This window comes from Eucyclogobius newberryi, unplaced genomic scaffold (assembly GCF_026437365.1).
Source record: "Eucyclogobius newberryi isolate DKJ021-1_F unplaced genomic scaffold, fEucNew1.0.hap1 SCAF_21, whole genome shotgun sequence".
NCBI classification, from domain to species: Eukaryota; Metazoa; Chordata; class Actinopteri; order Gobiiformes; family Gobiidae; genus Eucyclogobius; species Eucyclogobius newberryi.
Genome location: NW_027315846.1, coordinates 25124626 through 25143932, shown reverse-complemented (window position 1 = coordinate 25143932; position 19307 = coordinate 25124626). Strand labels below are relative to the sequence as shown.

Sequence of the window (19307 nt, the reverse complement as noted above, 5' to 3'; positions counted from 1 at the left end):
GTAGTAATAGTAGTAGTAGTAGTAATAGTAAGCAGTAGTCAGGCGTGTTGAGAACAGCTGTAAATGTTGTATCATTTTAGTGGGCGCTTCAACTTGTCCTTATTTGGTCTTAAATATACATTATGTACATATTATGCATCATTTGTGTTTTATTTGCCTTCGAGTATGTTTACCTCCACATTACATGCATTAGGGTAAAAAAAAAATGTACAAAAAGCACACTTCATATCAGTCAGGGGTTTCCCATGCTAAGAATTGCATTAGAACTCCATCTACAGGCAGCAAAGGGAATTACATGAGGGAGATAAACTAAATGAGCTTGTCCCCGACATGCTAATGTTAGCACGCGGGTGTAAAGTGCGTAATTTGAAGCAAAAACGAGTCGGATGATGATTTATGGACGTAAAAACAGCACAAAAGATCTGAGAACTCAATCTATGATGTCACAAAAGTAAGACAGTTAAGTGGAGGATTCATCTAACAAGCGTGAATCAATTTAAATGCAAGTCCAGGTTTGTTTTTGAAGAGAGAACAATGTTATATCCACAGTTCAAAGCTCAAAAAAAGTCAATTTAGCAAAATATGTGTCCTTTAAATTTAACCCATTTTAGTCCTGGTTTTAACTTTGTTTGGTCCGGTTCTAGTTCTTGTTGTTTAGTCCTAGTTTGGTTCTAGTTCTTGTTGTTTAGTCCTAGTTTGGTTCTAGTTCTTGTTGTTTAGTCCTAGTTTGGTTCTAGTTCTTGTCGTTTAGTCCTAGTTTGGTTCTAGTTCTTGTCGTTTAGTCCTAGTTTGGTTCTAGTTCTTGTCGTTTAGTCCTAGTTTGGTTCTAGTTCTTGTCGTTTAGTCCTAGTTTGGTTCTAATTCTGAAGGGAAATGGGTGAGATCTTAATTTTCTACGTGAAAATGCAAAACTAAAATGTCATTGTCAATCTATCGTGGTCGGCTGTATTTTTGGTGACTTATTGTCCAGCGTATCGTTATGTTACATTCATAAGTTCAGCCCACTGACCGGTTGGCCAATCCAAGAGTGAGTGACCATTATCCAGGTCAATCCATAAAGAGTTCAAAGTTCATCGTCATCAGAAGCGTTTGATCTTGTGTTCTCCAGTTAAGCCACTAGGGGTCAGCGTTTGTAAGATATATTTATGAAAAAGGTTCTTTAAAGTACCTCTGACTGGTTTGGACGACTCATTGAACTAAAATGCAGTTAAGATTAATATATTTTGAAATGTGCTAAAAATGATAAAAAACGTTATCCCAGAATAGCTCATTTTTAAGGTTTGTAATGTCACTTCCTGTTTGTAATTGATGACATCACACCAGGAAATAACACTGAACCAAAACTAATCTTATGTTAAAATTTATTTTATTTGACAAATAAAAACATTTGAGAGCAACTTTATTTTGTTGAATTATATTTAGAATGTCAAAAAAGTAGTTTATTTTGTGTAATTTATGCATAAACTCGATTGGAATGAGTGTCTCTGGTGTGATGTCACTTCCTGTCATTTTTCAACAGATTTTTAAACTTTTCTCCACAAATAACTACTTGATTGGTGTTAAACTATCATTTATATGTACAACACGTATAAATATATCGTATGCACTTTAACTTGCTCTGAGTTGCACTTTAACTTGCTCTAGAGTTTCATCAGATCAGCGTTTGTCTGATGTTTTTATAGGACGATTTTAAACCACTTGAGGCGACTCAACACATTTATCATCAATGGATCTGTATTAACAATTGCGCTGAATACTTTATACTATAACTGCTAAATTAGCTGAACATCCCGAGAACACAAATCATTTGGGACGTCCTCTTGACAGTCAGACTGACCTGAGGCGTCGACGGTGGGAGAAGTGGGGCGGACCAAGGAGGACAGGCCGTATGCTGACTGGCTCTCCGCTCTCTTCTGCTCCTCCTCCTCGGCCGTGACCACGCCCTCTGCTCCCAGGCTCACAGACGGCTGGCTGTTGGAGCGCGAGAATCGAGAGAACAGGATTCCTCCGATGCCTTTTCCGATGCTGGCCGCGCCTAAAGTCACGCCACACAGAACAGAGCGACATGAGCGCAAAGTGAACGTTACACGGAGCTAATGCTGAAACGTGTCCTTTAAAGTTGACGGATGGATGAAAAACCACAATCATAGTTACCCAGGATGCTGGCCTTGCCCAGACTGGTGATGGACTCGCCATAGTGTCGCCGTGGAAGGACCGGGGAGGTGCTGGGGCTGGGGATGCTGTCTGTGTCCGACGTGGGCTCTTTGACGGGGGTGAGGAAGGTGGGCCGCACCTCGTCGTAGGGCGTGGAGTTAGTGGCACTGCACCTGAGACACAATGCAAATCCCAAACTATTAGATTTCCTTGTTTTATAGATAATTTTTCATGATGGCGTCGTTTTCTTTCGGGACGATATGACATGTGGAATATCAGGTGCTCTTCAAGAATCCATGGGAAAGAAGCATAAAACATAAGGAGAGGTCCGAGGCACTGGCATAAGCGTGAAGACCCTTTATTATAACAGGGACGTGCCAAGAACATGAGGAATATCAAAGTATAATTCATCTACGCTGCAGTTGTGACGGGAGAGACGCATCATCACCACTGTGTTTGCTCTGCAGAGAACTCGGATCATGAGGAGAAGCAGCACTTCTGACTATGACCTCAAGCATACCGTTATTATTCTAAATCCTGATGAATAATGCAGGAAACCTTGTGTGTAGAAGTACTCACCAGTGGATTTGCACAGGAGATATATTGCTGTAATGTTTGAGGATGAGGGGCTCCAGTCTGTAGGCCTGACACAAGAGAAAAACCTGTAGTTTAGACACAAACATCTTCTGAAATGTATGTCATGTAAAAATACATTGCAAAATTAACTGCAATATTTGTCAGAAAAATATCTTACAACCCTGGTAAATATTACACTTTCATTTTAGTACAATAATATGACTTTTTGAGGAGGGCATCTTCCTTAAAGCTGTTACACTTAAACTAAACAAGTTCAGATGTGTGTTGTGTCTCTTCCAAAGCGAGTCACCTTCATGAGGACGAGTCATTGGCCTCATTCATGAAGCGCTCTGACAGTCAGGACTTTCACACATGATTGTTAGTTATATTCATTCATTTTCTACCGCTTGTTCCCGTTCGGGGTCGCAGGTGACTGAAGCCTGTCCCAGTGACTTTGGGCCTTAGGCGGAGTACACACTCGACAGGGGCAAACTTGTCACAGGGCCAACACAAAGATATAGACACACATAAAAACATTCACTCACATTCATTCACTAGGGCCACTATAGTTATATGTATTTACAAATTATTTGATATAAAGATATGATTGGATACTGAAAGTGTGATTAGGCGTGATAAAGAGCACAGTCAAAAATAGCTCTCAGCTGTCCCAGCCTGTCTGACCCAGTGTGAGCGGTCCTGTGGTGGGATGAAGGGCCCCGCTATAACCAGCACAGGACTCACTCCATCTCTGGGTCACTCGTGGAGCCCATATTAGGATGTTTACAGGGCGTTTCTTAGTAAATGCAAATACATTGAATGTAAATAACATGCAAATGAGTGACGTGGTGTTCAGAGCTGAACATTGTTGAATTTGACTCTCATTTAAAACATTTGGCTTCTTAAGAGCACGTTGTGAATCTGAGCAGCAGATTCTTAAAGTTACAAGACAAAAACATTCTTGAATGAGGCTCAGTGAGAACGTGGGACTGACCACAGGGTCGGTGGGGTGGAAGACGTTGAAGAGCCGGCTGCAGATGGACGTGGGCAGGATGTGGTCCTGGTGACCACTGGCCCCAGGACGGATCCCTCTGAGGGCCAGGAACACGGCCAGAGGAGAGCCCATGCAGAAGAAGTTCTCAATCTGTGGAGACATCACAAACTAGTGAGACACAGACCAGAGTGTGAGGACACTTGGCTTTCAAGGAGACGGAGTCTGCAATCTGTGACTTTAAACCTGCCTCTGGTCGCCCAGGATAGTATTTCACATTTTGTAACTTAAAATATATATTTGTAGAAAACACCAACACCTCTTAGGCATTGGAGCGCCCTCTGCTGTCAGCAATGGGAATGAACAATGAACAAATAAATAACCCAAGCCTGCCGTGTGAACAGAGCTTGACATTTGACCTCAGAATGAGTCTGGGGCGGTTTAAAGACAAACTGCACAGCAAAAGTTCACATTTTGACCTGTGATGCAACGATGCAGGGAGTGATTCCTAAGCGCTCAGAGAAGTGTGAATAAAACTAACTACAAGCCAGGAATGTTTCTGAGGAGGGATGATGGGTGCCCTTTAAATCAAATGAAATGTAGAGTTACATGATTATAGACAAATGGAAAATGAATGGAAAATGTAAATTCTGTGCATAGCTTCCTTCACCTCTGGATGGCCCCGCCCATTTCCTGTGAACTACACAAGTATTTTTAGCAGTTAGTAAAGTATGCAGATTTCAGGCCTCTTACTTTAAACTTGAGAGCAGGTCGAGCAGAGGGTCGGCTGGCCTCCATGTCGATCAGCTGAGTCTCCAACTCTCTCAACCTGAAAGGAAGGAAACATTTACACCTCAAAGTAACGTTACAAGAAAGGAAAAATAAGACTTATACACACAATATAACATCATCTTTCCCCATGAAACAATATAATTTACAAATAGTAAAAAACAATAACCCAAGTTTAATTTTGGAACTTTTGAAAACACTTTTGATTTGAAATCTAAAATATGCCATTTAGTCCTAAGCAGTAGAAGTTTTTGTGAAAGTTTGACATAAAATAAGGCTCCACAGGGAGACAAAAGGACTTGGCACTGAAAACACCTCAAACCCCTGTAATACATCCACCAGGCCTGAGTGTGGCGCTGTGACACTGCCACAGAGTAACACCAGAACAACAGAGGAGATGACATGGAACATGCGCGAGGTCTAAATAACTAAATTATACGTAAAAATAACTGTTAGCTTCAGCTCTTCTACAGAACAGCTCTGCATTAAACCCCAAACAGACTCTTCTTACATCACTGACACTAAACCCCTGGAGCCCGGACACAATCCAGCACATTTCAGGCTCTGTTTGTACCTCTTCCTGGTGATCTTGATCTGGTCCAGAACGTGCCTCTCCTCGTAGGACATCCAGCGCTGGTCCAGCTCCTCCTCCATGGAGCGAGTCTCCTGCAGGCAGAAGCGCACGGGGTCCCAGCCCGTCATGATGTCATAGGTGATGACGCAGCCCAGAGAGTGCGACACCACAGACACCTTTCCCCCCCGCTCCTCGAAGTCCGGGTTCCGGGAGCAGAAGAGGCTGTAGAGTCTGTTCAGCTCCTGCGTCAAGCCTTTGGTGATCTGTAACACGGCAACCGCTTTAGACAGGGCATGTTCTACAAGAGGGTACAGAGGGCACGCTCACGTACTGCAAGAGGGTACAGAGGGTACGCTCACGTACTACGAGAGGGTACGCTCACGTACTATAAGAGGGTACAGAGGGCACGCTCACGTACTACAAGAGGGTACAGAGGGTACGCTCACGTACTACGAGAGGGTACGCTCACGTACTATAAGAGGGTACAGAGGGCACGCTCACGTACTACAAGAGGGTACAGAGGGTACGCTCACGTACTACAAGAGGGTACAGAGGGCACGCTCACGTACTACAAGAGGGTACAGAGGGTACGCTCACGTACTACAAGAGGGTACAGAGGGCACGCTCACGTACTACAAGAGGGTACAGAGGGTACGCTCACGTACTACAAGAGGGTACAGAGGGCACGCTCACGTACTACAAGAGGGTACAGAGGGTACGCTCACGTACTACGAGAGGGTACGCTCACGTACTATAAGAGGGTACAGAGGGCACGCTCACGTACTACAAGAGGGTACAGAGGGTACGCTCACGTACTACAAGAGGGTACAGAGGGCACGCTCACGTACTACAAGAGGGTACAGAGGGTACGCTCACGTACTACGAGAGGGTACGCTCACGTACTATAAGAGGGTACAGAGGGCACGCTCACGTACTACAAGAGGGTACAGAGGGTACGCTCACGTACTACAAGAGGATACAGAGGGCACGCTCACGTACTATGAGGGGGTAGAGAGGGCACGCTCACGTGCTATAAGGGGGTACAGAGGGCACGCTCACGTACTATAAGAGGGTACAGAGGGCACGCTCACGTACTATAAGAGGGTACAGAGGGCACGCTCACGTACTATAAGAGGGTACAGAGGGCACGCTCACGTACAATAAGAGGGTACGCTCACGTACTATAAGAGGGTACGCTCACGTACTATAAGAGGGTACAGAGGGTACGCTCACGTACTATAAGAGGGTACGCTCACGTACTATAAGAGGGTACGCTCACGTACTATAAGAGGGTACAGAGGGCACGCTCACGTACTATGAGAGGGTACAGAGGGCACGCTCACGTACTATAAGAGGGTACAGAGGGCACGCTCACGTACTACGAGAGGGTAGGGCACGCTCACGTACTACAAGAGGGTACAGAGGGCACGCTCACGTACTACGAGAGGGTACAGAGGGCACGCTCACGTACTACGAGAGGGTACAGAGGGCACGCTCACGTACTACGAGAGGGTACAGAGGGCACGCTCACGTACTATGAGAGGGTACAGAGGGCACGCTCACGTGCTTAGAGGGTATGCTCACGTGCTATAAGAGGGTACAGAGGGCACGCTCACGTACTATAAGAGGGTAGAGAGGGCACGCTCACGTACTATAAGAGGGTACAGAGGGCACGCTCACGTACTATAAGAGGGTACAGAGGGTACGCTCACGTACTATAAGAGGGTACAGAGGGCACGCTCACGTACTATGAGAGGGTACAGAGGGCACGCTCACTTACTATAAGAGGGTAGAGAGGGCACGCTCACGTACTATAAGAGGGTACAGAGGGCACGCTCACGTACTATAAGAGGGTACAGAGGGCACGCTCACGTACTATAAGAGGGTACAGAGGGCACGCTCACGTACTATGAGAGGGTACAGAGGGCACGCTAACTTACTATAAGAGGGTACAGAGGACACGCTCACGTACTATAAGAGGGTACAGAGGGCACGCTCACGTACTATAAGAGGGTACAGAGGGCACGCTCACGTACTATAAGAGGGTACAGAGGGCACGCTCACGTACTATGAGAGGGTACAGAGGGCACGCTCACGTGCTTACAGAGGGCACGCTCACGTGCTATAAGAGGGTACAGAGGGCACGTTCACGTACTATGAGAGGGTACAGAGGGCACGCTCATGTGCTTACAGAGGGCACGCTCACGTGCTATGAGAGGGTACAGAGGGCACGCTCACGTACTATGAGAGGGTACAGAGGGCACGCTCACGTACTATAAGAGGGTACAGAGGACACGCTCACGTACTATAAGAGGGTACAGAGGACACGCTCACGTACTATAAGAGGGTACAGAGGGCACGCTCACGTACTATAAGAGGGTACAGAGGGCACGCTCACGTACTATGAGAGGGTACAGAGGGTACGCTCACGTGCTATAAGAGGGTACAGAGGGCACGCTCACGTACTATGAGGGGGTAGAGAGGGCACGCTCACGTGCTATAAGGGGGTACAGAGGGCACGCTCACGTACTATAAGAGGGTACAGAGGGCACGCTCACGTGCTATAAGAGGGTACAGAGGGCACGCTCACGTACTATAAGAGGGTACAGAGGGCACGCTCACGCACTATGAGAGGGTACAGAGGGTACGCTCACGTGCTATAAGAGGGTACAGAGGGCACGCTCACGTACTATGAGGGGGTAGAGAGGGCACGCTCACGTGCTATAAGGGGGTACAGAGGGCACGCTCACGTACTATAAGAGGGTACAGAGGGCACGCTCACGTACTACGAGAGGGTACAGAGGGCACGCTCACGTGCTATAAGAGGGTACAGAGGGCACGCTCACGTACTATGAGAGGGTACAGAGGGCACGCTCATGTGCTTACAGAGGGCACGCTCACATACTATAAGAGGGTACAGAGGGCACGCTCACGTGCTTACAGAGGGCACGCTCACGTGCTATAAGAGGGTACAGAGGGCACGCTCACGTGCTATAAGAGGGTACAGAGAGCACGCTCACGTGCTATAAGAGGGTACAGAGGGGCACGCTCACGTGCTATAAGAGGGTACAGAGGGCACGCTCACGTGCTATAAGAGGGTACAGAGGGCACGCTCACGTGCTATAAGAGGGTACAGAGGGCACGTGCTACAATTTCATGAGCATTTCAGATGAGGGGAAGGAGCTTTATAACTCAATGGGGAAATAGTGTTGCCAAATTGTGGACAATTCTTAGTAACCGCATTTTCAGAACAAATGTATGAAGCATTATTTGTATTATTATTATCACTTAAACCTGCTCTTGAGTACCTTTTTGTTTTAGGTATAAAAAACAACAACATGACTTGCAGTGTTTCTGGCTTGTTCCAGGATTCATCAAACTAGAGTGAATGAGCTCCAGGTATGTTTGTGATGAGGGGACTGTTAAAAGAACATGATTAAAAGCAAACATATGTGACTTTTAAAGGGTGTTGTACCTGAGTTTTACTGTCCTAAAAACATAAAAAGTTCATTTTAAATGCTTTGCAGCAGTGCAAATGTATTGATCACATTCCCAACATCCTAAACTGTAACATGGCACAAAGTTCAACATCTTCTTTGTCAGTATAAACAAACTCAAATTAAATTGTCTTTTGCACTTCCACTTCAAAATGTGAAATTATTCAATCACAAAGACCTGATTGTACATCATCTGAAAATACATTACAATTAATCTGGACCTATTCCCTGACTTAAAAGGATAAGGTTCAAGGTGTTTTTTTTGTTTGGGGATTAAAAAAATCAAAAACAATGTTGTTGTTGTTGTTGTTGTTGTTGTTTTATGGCGGTTGGCATCCAAGTGTTGCATTACCGCCAGACTTTATTCCTCAGACTTTGTCGTAGTCCTCAGACTCTGTCGTAGTCCGTAAAAGAACTCCTTCCATTGCTTTGGTGTTACAAAGCCCATGAGGTCATGATATGTCTTTGTGACTAGAATAGTTGTTGTTGTTGTTGTTGTTGCTGTTGCCCTATGGCGGTTGGCATCCGAGCGTTGCACCACCGCCAGACCCCACTCCCCAGACGCTTCGCAGTCCTCAGACTCTGTCGCAGTCCGCAAAAGTACTCCTCCCATCGCCCCGGCGCCACAAAGCCCATGAGGTCATGATGTGTTCTTGTGACTAGAATAGTTGTTGTGTCAGAGACCAACCGGCTTTATTCCAGGGAGACTCTTCTTCACCTTCCTCGCCCTCTTTGACGTTCGGTGCTTTGGAAGTACAAAGCCCATGAGATCATGGGACGTCTTTGTTGTTTTACAAAGCCCATGAGGTCATGGGACGTCTTTGTCGTTTTATCCTTTAGAAGTCCTTCTTCCATCACTTTGGCGTTTCTAGGCCCATGAAGTCCAAGCGCGTTAGAACATCCTCTTGCTCCTCATCCTCGGCTCAGTCTCCAACACCCCCCACCTCTATAAACGTTTACCCAGCCCTGTGCTACATAAGTAAGCAACCACAGCCTGACACAAACCCTGTGACTGGATCGCCAGAACGTTCCGCAGATTGAACTCCCGCCCATTATTCCGAAACCACAAGGCCAACCCGGCCCTTTCCCTATCATAAGCCTCACAGCAAATCAGCACATGCTCGACAGTCTCTGGCACCCGACAGTGACCACACAGACCGGTCGGATGTTTGCCTATCCTACTTAGTGACCAATTGAGTCCAGTATGGCCAATCCTCATGCGGGCGAAGGCCCTTTCCTCCCACGCGTTCCTGCCCATAGACCCGCAAGGACCCACACTACCCTGTATGTGATAGAGATGCCGTCCAGTAACACAGTGGCTCCAAAATTCCTGCCAAAGGCCGACCACATGACTCTTGATAACAGGCTTGATTTCAGATTTGCTTAACTCAACCGCCACATCAATTGATGGCCGCCGAAGGGAACGTTTAGCCAGTGCATCAGCCATTTCGTTACCATCCACCCCCACATGCGCAGGGACCCAAATGAAGGAAACCCTCACATCCTTCCTGGACAGGGAGAGCATCAGACAGAAGATGCCATTCAACACATCCTGTCTGCAATCCGATTTCCCAGATTTAATGCTTTGCAATGCAGAAAGGCTGTCAGAGGCCACCACAATGCCGCAACACTGCAAAGCAGATTCCGCCCATTCCAACGCCAACCGTATCGCTATAAGTTCCGACGTGAAAACAGAAAGGCGATCTGTCAACCTCTTCTTGACCGCTAGCCCCAGGTCAGGCACAAAATAAGCGGCGCCAGTACGCCCACTCTCAGGATCCCTAGACCCGTCGGTATAAATAAACACATCACCTGAGTGCTTATCGATGAGCGCTTGAACGGCAAACTGCGGTGCCCTCCCAGCGACTCCTCTAAGCTTGCCATGCAAGCTAACATCAACAGGAGCCGGGACAAACTTCCACGGAGCTATAGCAGACAAAGCCACCGACGGGCTCACACGCAGATCACCAACCCCCGCAAGCCGCGCCTTCGCATTTCCTACCTGGCTGAAAATCATACCGCCAGCCTCACTCTGCCCCCCATCAACCCTGAGAAAGTCCCTCACCGGGTGAGAGCTCGTATGACCTTGCACATTCACCCAGTAAGCCAACAGAAGTTCTAGCCTCCGGAGCCGTAACGGCAATTCCCCCAACTCAACCTGCAGCGCCGAGACAGGGGAGGTCCTAAAAGCCCTACAGCAGATGCGCAAGGCCTGGGCTTGCTCCACATCAAGCTTCTTTAAGTTAGTCTCAGCCGCAGACATGTAGGCTATACAGCCATAATCAATAGCCGCCCTCATGACGGCCCGATAAATACCCAGGAGCGACCTTCTGCTGGCCCCCCAGTCCTGGCCGGATAGACAACGAAGCAAGTTATTCACCCTTTTGCATTTACCACTGACCTCATCAATGTGCCGACGCCAACTAAGCCTCTCGTCAAAGGTGACCCCCAAGAACCTCACCTCCCTGACCAAAAACAATAAATCAGTTATAAATTGCCCTGCCCTCAATCTAAAATGATGATGTAATAAAGAAAGCCTACAAATCAGATTAACACCTGTCTGGGATTGGGTCCACATTAATCCTTTCACTGAAAGCAATTACGCCTTTGTGATTGAATAATAACCCTACTTTTGAACAAACAATCATTTCACCACAGTTTATTTGAGCTTTGAGCCCATTTTTCTTCACTGTGGACAGTGATAGTAGAGATAGAACACGAGATATTATTCTATTTTTAGATATTCAGTATTGCAGTATAATACAAATATATCATCAGTTTGATCATTTTGTTTACAGTAAACCACAATATTGATCTAAAGCGGCTTAGTTATTGAAACAGGTCCATTGACTTGCTGTTCAAAGCTGCAGAACTGATAAGCCCCGCCTCTTCGTAGTGACATTTCACTCGGGTCCGATAGATATATATGAAGCCGATATTATGAGCCGATATGGGCACTTGAAGAATTATCAACCATAGGACTTAAATCAAAGTGTGAGCGTGGAGAAGAGAGAAGATTCTGCTCAGCTAACGATAGCATACTTATATTATATTCACTGCGGACAATCGTTTGGAGTCAGGATTAAAATAAATCTTAAGAGTTGTAGTCTAAGGTGCCTGTTTGAGCACTGACTGTTGTAATGTGTCCATGTTGATGCTTTGTTTCTTTCGTTCACTTTAGTTAGCGCTTAGCTCATGAAGTGCTACCACAACATTGTAAACATTGGCTCTCCTCTCTCATTGGCTTCTATAAAGTTCTTATGGCTGAATCTGTATTTACTGGACTTACATTCACATGTAATGAGTCGTGAAAAAAGGCATTCATGTTTGACATTTACACATAAATTACCGTAGAGCGCAGGCATATTAGGCTAACCGCACCTTTAGCGAGGTCAATCCACTTCAATAGTAGAAGTTTATCAAAAAAGTATGTTGTGCAGACAAAGTTTCAGTTAAGAGGCAGAAAAACAGAAAATCCCGCCTAAACAAACATAATTTAAAACTAATAGAGTCTGGCACATTTTATCATCAGCTGCATATAAACAATTTATTTTTACATTATCAAATCTATATATCGGCATTTATGCTCGTCATCAGCACCTCCAACAGTCTTTTATATCGATATCGGTCCCTAAAATATATCAGTCAGGCCCCGAGAACAAGCAGCAGGTCGTCGTCCACAAGTTGTGTCTATGTGACATTTCAAAACTCTACATTTGTCACACCGACTCTTCATTTTTCAAATAATCACAATGTACAAGATGTGGGCGGGGGTAGGGGGTAGGTGTAGACAGGAATACTCTGAACACTGGCGCCTCAGCTGCAGGACAAAATACAACTTTGACAACTTATGATGAGGAAACACTGTTGTTCAAAGCTCATTAAAGTGTATTTTGCCTAATTTGTCCCCTTCAACCATAAACCAGAACGAGGCACATGTGTTGGTAGAATGCGGCACGTTAGCAGAGTGGTTAACGCCCTCACTTCACTGCAAGAAGGTCCAGGGATCAATTTGGCCTTTCTGTGTGGAGTTTGCATGTTCTCCCCCTTGTCTGCGTAGGCTTCCCTCACCACTATAACCATGTACAACAGGCTCCTCCCCTCAGTGAGACTTCATAACATCAGCCTGCACAGGGACGACAGGTGCAAAATAGCACTTGAGCTTCAGCCTGGTACAATGGATCTCTCCTGAGAAGGTTAATGTCAATTGTGTTAAATACATAAACTAACTTAAGTAATGGTTAGATGAGGTTGAGGAGGGTCTAGATGAGTGGATGTAGTGGAGAGAGACAGAGATGCAGAGGAAAGAGAGTTGAGGAGTGGAAATCCAGACGACTGACCTCGTCCCGATACAAAGGACTGTTATAATACATGATGTCCATGGCACTGCTGTTGAGGAGGTCTCTCAGCCCTCGCACTTTGTCTGGAGTGATGGTTTCCACGGCGTCTGCGAGTGCACAAAACATATCGGTCAATCTCTAGCTTTAAGTTCACGACTCTAGTTAGAACAAGTTACTCTCAGTCATATCGTTTACGAGCTTGTGAACACATGATGGCACAATAGTAGCGACTACATCGTCACACGTGCAAAGAACTACTTTCTGTTCCCCATGTTCCTCGTGTTCATATGCAGAATACAGAAGTAACGCCGGAGTTTGTGTAGGGCTGTAGTGTGGGAATCCCCAGTGATACACACCTCCGTCCAGAGTGAGTTTTGAGCGCCACTCCACGGGCAGGAACTCCACGTGCTCATCGTTGTGGGACGCAAAGTGCTTCTCCTCCATCTTCCTCACTCCATCTCTCAGCCTACGCAACAGGAAGACTCACATTAGGAACACGGGTACGGATAGAAACAGAGTGCGGTGTAAGCAGATCTCAGATGGTTTATAGAGGCGAGTCTGGCCCTGAACAACACTAAATCTATCACTTCCACTTATCAGGTGAAAAGGTGCACTGCGGAACTTTTCATGGAGCGTACACTACCTCCTTCTAGACGTTATGGCCCTTTTTGGAATATTCCACGGAATGACTTTGACAATAGACAAAATTACATCCAAGAAGCAACGACAAACAAACAAGGAACACCATTTTCAGAGTTTCAACATTCATTTAACAAAATAAAAGTGTTGTCAAACAGGCTTTGGCCCCTGTTTACAGGACGGTTGCTCTGTAAACAATAAAATAGGCATTTTTAGCTAAATCTGAAATATTATGATTTTGAAACTACAGCTTAGACTACAAATTTCACAAAATCGTAATGAACGTGATATTTAAGATTGGATTAAATTTCTCCACAGTTTGATGGTTTTGGAGAAGTTTATAATGTTACTTCTTGTTTGGACACGAGCAGCACATGTGACAGAGGGAATTCAACAGCTAGCAAGGCCCAAAATACATATCAATTGCACAATATTTATGATTTGAAGTTTATAATGTTACTTCTTGTTTGGACACGAGCAGCACATGTGACAGAGGGAATTCAACAGCTAGCAAGGCCCAAAATACATATCAATTGCACAATATTTATGATTTGACAGATAATAATGCCAGATAACACCTTTGTTTTGATGGATTAATATTGTGACAAATTGTGTCAGTCGAGTTTAAATTGTCCCTGCATTTCAGACGATGACATCACAGGGGGTTCGGTTTTAGAACTCAGCGCTACTTTTATTTAAAACCATTTCTTGACAAACTACAACTTGACTGATCTAAAACTATGAAACATATTTACACTGGGCTGTTCAGAGCACTGCCACAGGAGAGACTAGCTGTCCGGAGCAGAGGAAAGACTCCGGCTCTGCTCGGTGATGCAGCAAAAGCCACATTAGCTGCACTGCTGCAGTTTGCAGTGTACGTGAAGCACACAGCGCTGCATACACAAAGAGAGGGGCGGCCTAGGACGGGACGGGGGGGTGCAGAGGAGCGTTTAGGTGTGCGCTCTGAGGACGAGAGCAGCAGAAGGCACATTAGGACAAGCCGCAGGGAGAACAGAGCGTTTAGACGAAGAGCGTAATGCTTCTGTGTGGATTTAGTTTGAGCCGATACCGGTATCCCACATCTGTTTTGATGTAGCCAGTAGTCTATATGAAGGATATTTATAAAAATGTATTTGTCTGAGATGTAAAGTCATTTGTTGTATGATAAACATAGAGCCATATTTTAACCTTTATTTCCATTTTTACTCATTGTTCAGTTCAAAAAGACTGATGCACTGAGGACACTCAGGCACTGACACATGAGCAGACAGAACACTGGTGCCACAGATCAGAAATCATTTTTGATATCCACTACATGTTGTCCGCAATGTCCCACAGTAGGGCTTTAAACATTTCTACCTATAATTGATATAATTGCAGGTGGATTTGTTGCTCAAAGATACCTTGCAAACGAGGTGGCGGCCTGGAAATAAACATGCCATACAGTGGAATATTCCTGACCAAGCTACACACAGCACACATTTAATACTCTTTGTACACTCTTCTCCTTTTCCAATAATCAGCTTTGAACGTTAAACCTGCAGCTAGAATGTAATGTATATCTATAATCCTTGAAGACATTCAAAAAAACAATGTATGTATTTATTTGTCCAGTTTCTTGTGTTTTATGTTTAAAATATGAACAATGTATGTACTTTTGAAAACCATTTTTGGTCTTGGTTCTAGACCTCAGAACACATTTTAAATTCTTCTAGCTTGAACCACTAAACTAATAGCTTAATAGTGAGTGTGGTGGCTGTCACTAATCTGGAGTGAAGCAGCAGGAAGCAGCCTGGCCTGACTGTGCCTGAGCTGGGCTAAGCTGTGTGTAGCGCCCTGGTTTGGCCCTTTGTCACGGAGAACGGCGCCAGGAGCTTTAGCGGCAGCTGGAGGACCAATGGGTGATGACGCAGCATATGTTTCCAGAGAGTTTACACACCAGGCATGGAAACATATCAGAGTGGAAGTGGGATGTTTGCTCGATGCCTACGCCACATTACTTACAACACAGCGGCTAGTACTGCAGAGACTCATTTTAAAAGTATTTGTGGTTAGGACTGTGCAATCGACAGAAAAACACACATTATGACCATCAATTTAGTAATAAACTATATGAGGAATATTACTAGAACTTTGGAACATTCATCCATTTAAGCTGAAGACACACTACACAACGAGAGACTGTGGGTTCACAAGGAGTCCTGGTGGTGAGAAAGTGCACACTACACCACTCCAACAGTATTTAAGCTAATATTATTGTAGCAAGAGAGAAGTCAAAGCCTGGATCAGGAGAACAAACCACTCCTTCTCTACGGGATGTTCTACGGGATGTGAGGCAGAGGAGAAGGAGAGGACGAGGAGGTGAACAACAGTGAGTGCTGTGGTTTGTGTCAGTTCGGCTTCAGCTGTGGTTAGAAGTGTAATATGACTGTAAAATAAACCACAAAGGTTCCAAAATATCACTTTATACATCACTATACACTTATTTATGTGTGTTTTTGGGCCAGGTGAGGTTGTTTTTTAACCTTTGAACCCAAGCCAGGGCCCGGCTGCACAGGACAACAACCCCTTTCACTCACTCACATTGCAGTGTTTTTGATGATGCGTCCCTGGTCCATCTTCTGTCCGATCCCGTGCACCACAAACACGATGTGTGTGGTCTGAGGGGGCCTGTCCTCCGGAGACGAGTCCTCCACGAAGCCCCGGTGCAGCCGCGTGCCGCTGCTGGAGGCTGCAACACAAGCACAGCACCCGGAGTGTCATGATGTATACAGTCCAAACAGACCAGAGGGTGAGAGGTCAAAAGGTCAAGGTTTTGTGCCGGCGACTAGAAACACAGTAGAATGTTGAAAACACAGAATGAATCAGTTACAGGACAACAGTGGCCACTCAAAAGCAGCTACGAGAAGTTTAAATGACATGGAAACTGCAAAAACATTGGATTTCTTTCAGATCGTGGTCTTTATGATTACTCACATCAGAGTTTGTGGTTTGCAAGTCATATAAGTAATCTTAAAAATCCAGAAATCAGATAATCAGATTTGGGTGTGCATGTAAACGGCCATTGTTGTGATTATTAGAACATTGTGTAATCCGGCGGAGGGGATTTATGTTCAGGATTAAGAGCACTGCACTATCACTATTCACTATGACCATTTCAGTTATGATTTTGTTTTAATTAAGCTTCAATAAAGCAAAGTTTTCTTTTAAAAATAAATATAAGCTTAATCCAAATGTCCTCTCTAACCCGTAACACTCTTGCAATGCATTATGGGCTATATTGACCGGTGTAGTGACCAGTGCAGCCCCGTTCTTTTCAGATGTGGAAAATGCACTGCTTTCTCACCCACTGGACACTTGGACAGGTCATGTGTCGTGTGACAGGACTCAGGAGATTTTGGCCGTTCAGCATTTGTGTGTCAGGAGATGGAGAGCTCTGCTGGCAGCTCTGCTCTAATCTACAGGCATCACACAGCCTTTAAATGACTCCACTGGGGCAAGACAGGAGGACACCACAGTCACATGTGGTTAAAACACTGACCTTCTCATGTTATTGCAGTTATACATTTGGGCGTATAATCTACTGAATGGGTGAGATTATAATTCCAGTGAAGAGCACACCTCATTCCTCCATGTGTTTCTCTCAAACACTGTCACTTCCTCCATTAGGGGAAGTGCAGGCCTGGAGCCTCTCCCTGCTGACATTAGACTGTACAAACTGTAAAAGAGCGCCACACGGATATAGACTTTCATGAAGAAGCTATTTTAAAATGTTTGAGTCATTTAATAAGAACAACTGATAACATGTGCTTGGTTTTTTTTACTCACTTTGTGGAATTGGCTCAAATTAACTTGATACAGTCAAATTGAACCTGAATGATGCTCCATTGTTACTCACACTGGGCTGAACTTGGCTAGCTTGTAACAACAGGGGGTGATATAGGACACTTCAACTCAACTCACAACAACAATACATTTCCTGAACACTTAAGACTCAAATACATCTTATTTAAGCAGAGAAAGGATCAACTGTGTGTCATCCCAATGTCTTCTGTTGTTTATCTGGGTTTCTAGGGTTGATTTATTCTCTTTTTTTACATGCCAGATACAAACTAAATATTTAGAGGGTTGTATACTTTATATTAGTTATTAGACTGTGGCTGTTCATTCACATTTTGATTTGTTACCAGAGCAGATGTCATCGTGTTGTGTCCTCTGCATAACCTCTTCTCTTGGGTTTCAGCTTCCTGTTGTAAGCTCAACTTGGAGGACTTTTTCCCACTCAAAAGGCGCGGCAATAGTCGTGGAGAGCTCACGTGTTGTCCTACAGCTTCCCTCATCAACAACATGACCCGTCACTACCCGTCTCCGCAAACAAACCTTTGGAGAAGCCCAGTTTCTGCGTGACCGTTCGCGCAATCTTGGAGGTGGTTGCGTCGCTGTAGAGGTAGACTTCTTCCACGCAGTGCCAGTCCACGTGGGTCCGACTCAGTTTCAGGTGGTGGATGGCTGCGGGCGGCAAGGACAAAGCTGGCAGTTAATACAAAAGGTTCATCAGTGGAAGGACACTTAAACCGGGCTAACGCAGGAGGCAGTGTGGTCAAACAGCCCAATCAAATGCAACGTGGGGCATTGATTTGCAGGGGCTTGGAAACACACAACAACAACAACACGACAACACAACAACAACAACAGTTCCACCATCGGGGGTATCGGCTCTTCCTTGCCTTCAGTCTCTGATGCTGGGACCGGGGCAAGTAAGAGCGGAGCTATGGCAACGGAGGGCGCTCGGAAAGCTGTTGATTGGGTCACTGCAGCGGAGGGCGTGCCAGCGAGGTGGTGTGCTTGAGGATTAGCCAATTATTTAGAACAAATGTTGTACTTGATTTTGTACTTTCGAGTAGCGATTTGACTTTGTCTCGTGGAGCGGATTGGACCGATTTGGCAAGGTGAAGATGAGAGAACAGATCCGAAGAGTTCAAACTAGGGATGCACCAATACAAATATCAGTATCGATAGCCGCGCCGATACTGGTTTTATTGTGGTTATTGTAATGGGTGTACAAGTGATATTAGAAGCATATTATTATGAGATTATCTACTAGTTTTGGGCACATGTTGAAGTACTTTTAAGGAAAGTAACCTGGTGTCCGTTAACAGCAGATACTCAAAGCTCAAATCGTATGGAAAAGGGTGAATTGGTGCATTCCTTGTTAAAACAGTGAAGGATTTAGCTTTTTTTCATTAAAAGAAAAGAATGAAAAGAGGCTGGCTGAGTGAATCTCAACTATCAGCTCATGAGACGATGCTAAAAGGGTGAACAAGGACACTTGGTGAAAAGTGGGGAGAGGTGGGGGTTTGAAGTGCGTTGATCCCGTCTTTGTGCTGAGAGAGTCTGGCGCTGAACCAAAAGAGCTGTTTGCTGAATAAGTTCTAACTAGGGACTATTCAAAAAGGAGAGTCAAGAGTGCAAACTGTTCTATGTAAATTCTAGAGTATTATTGTGTTAATATGGTATTTTTTTTACTTACTTCTGAGTTTACAATGTGGTAGTCAGACTATAAAGCACCACTACGTCACATTTTAACCAATACATTTATTACAGCGGTTTCTCCTTCTCCCCCCTGGTGGTCATCGTTTGGGGTTTTTTGCTCAAAAACACATAAATAATACTTACCAAGTTAGTTAGTTAAGATAGATATGTTTCATGCGCCACCAGAAAAGTTACATAGTGCACCTTTAACTTGT

The 19307-nt window shown here is 45.0% G+C and overlaps 2 protein-coding genes across 3 annotated transcripts in view; one reads left to right on the top strand and one right to left on the bottom strand.

The window, feature by feature from the left end:
- The window catches only part of lbh (LBH regulator of WNT signaling pathway), a 472239-nt gene that overhangs the window by 105811 nt on the left and 347121 nt on the right, over window positions 1–19307 (top strand). The gene's annotated exons all lie outside the window — the stretch shown is intronic.
- The window catches only part of ddhd1a (DDHD domain containing 1a), a 39687-nt gene that overhangs the window by 3780 nt on the left and 16600 nt on the right, over window positions 1–19307 (bottom strand). For both annotated transcript variants that reach the window (XM_072457318.1, XM_072457319.1), the window contains 10 exons: window positions 17941–18069; window positions 16144–16291; window positions 13278–13387; window positions 12922–13028; window positions 5085–5347; window positions 4475–4550; window positions 3725–3874; window positions 2734–2798; window positions 2155–2327; window positions 1838–2035 (listed from right to left, as the gene is read on the bottom strand). In XM_072457318.1, the coding sequence (XP_072313419.1) occupies window positions 1838–2035; window positions 2155–2327; window positions 2734–2798; window positions 3725–3874; window positions 4475–4550; window positions 5085–5347; window positions 12922–13028; window positions 13278–13387; window positions 16144–16291; window positions 17941–18069 (1419 nt within the window). The remainder of the gene's footprint in view (window positions 1–1837; window positions 2036–2154; window positions 2328–2733; window positions 2799–3724; window positions 3875–4474; window positions 4551–5084; window positions 5348–12921; window positions 13029–13277; window positions 13388–16143; window positions 16292–17940; window positions 18070–19307) is intronic.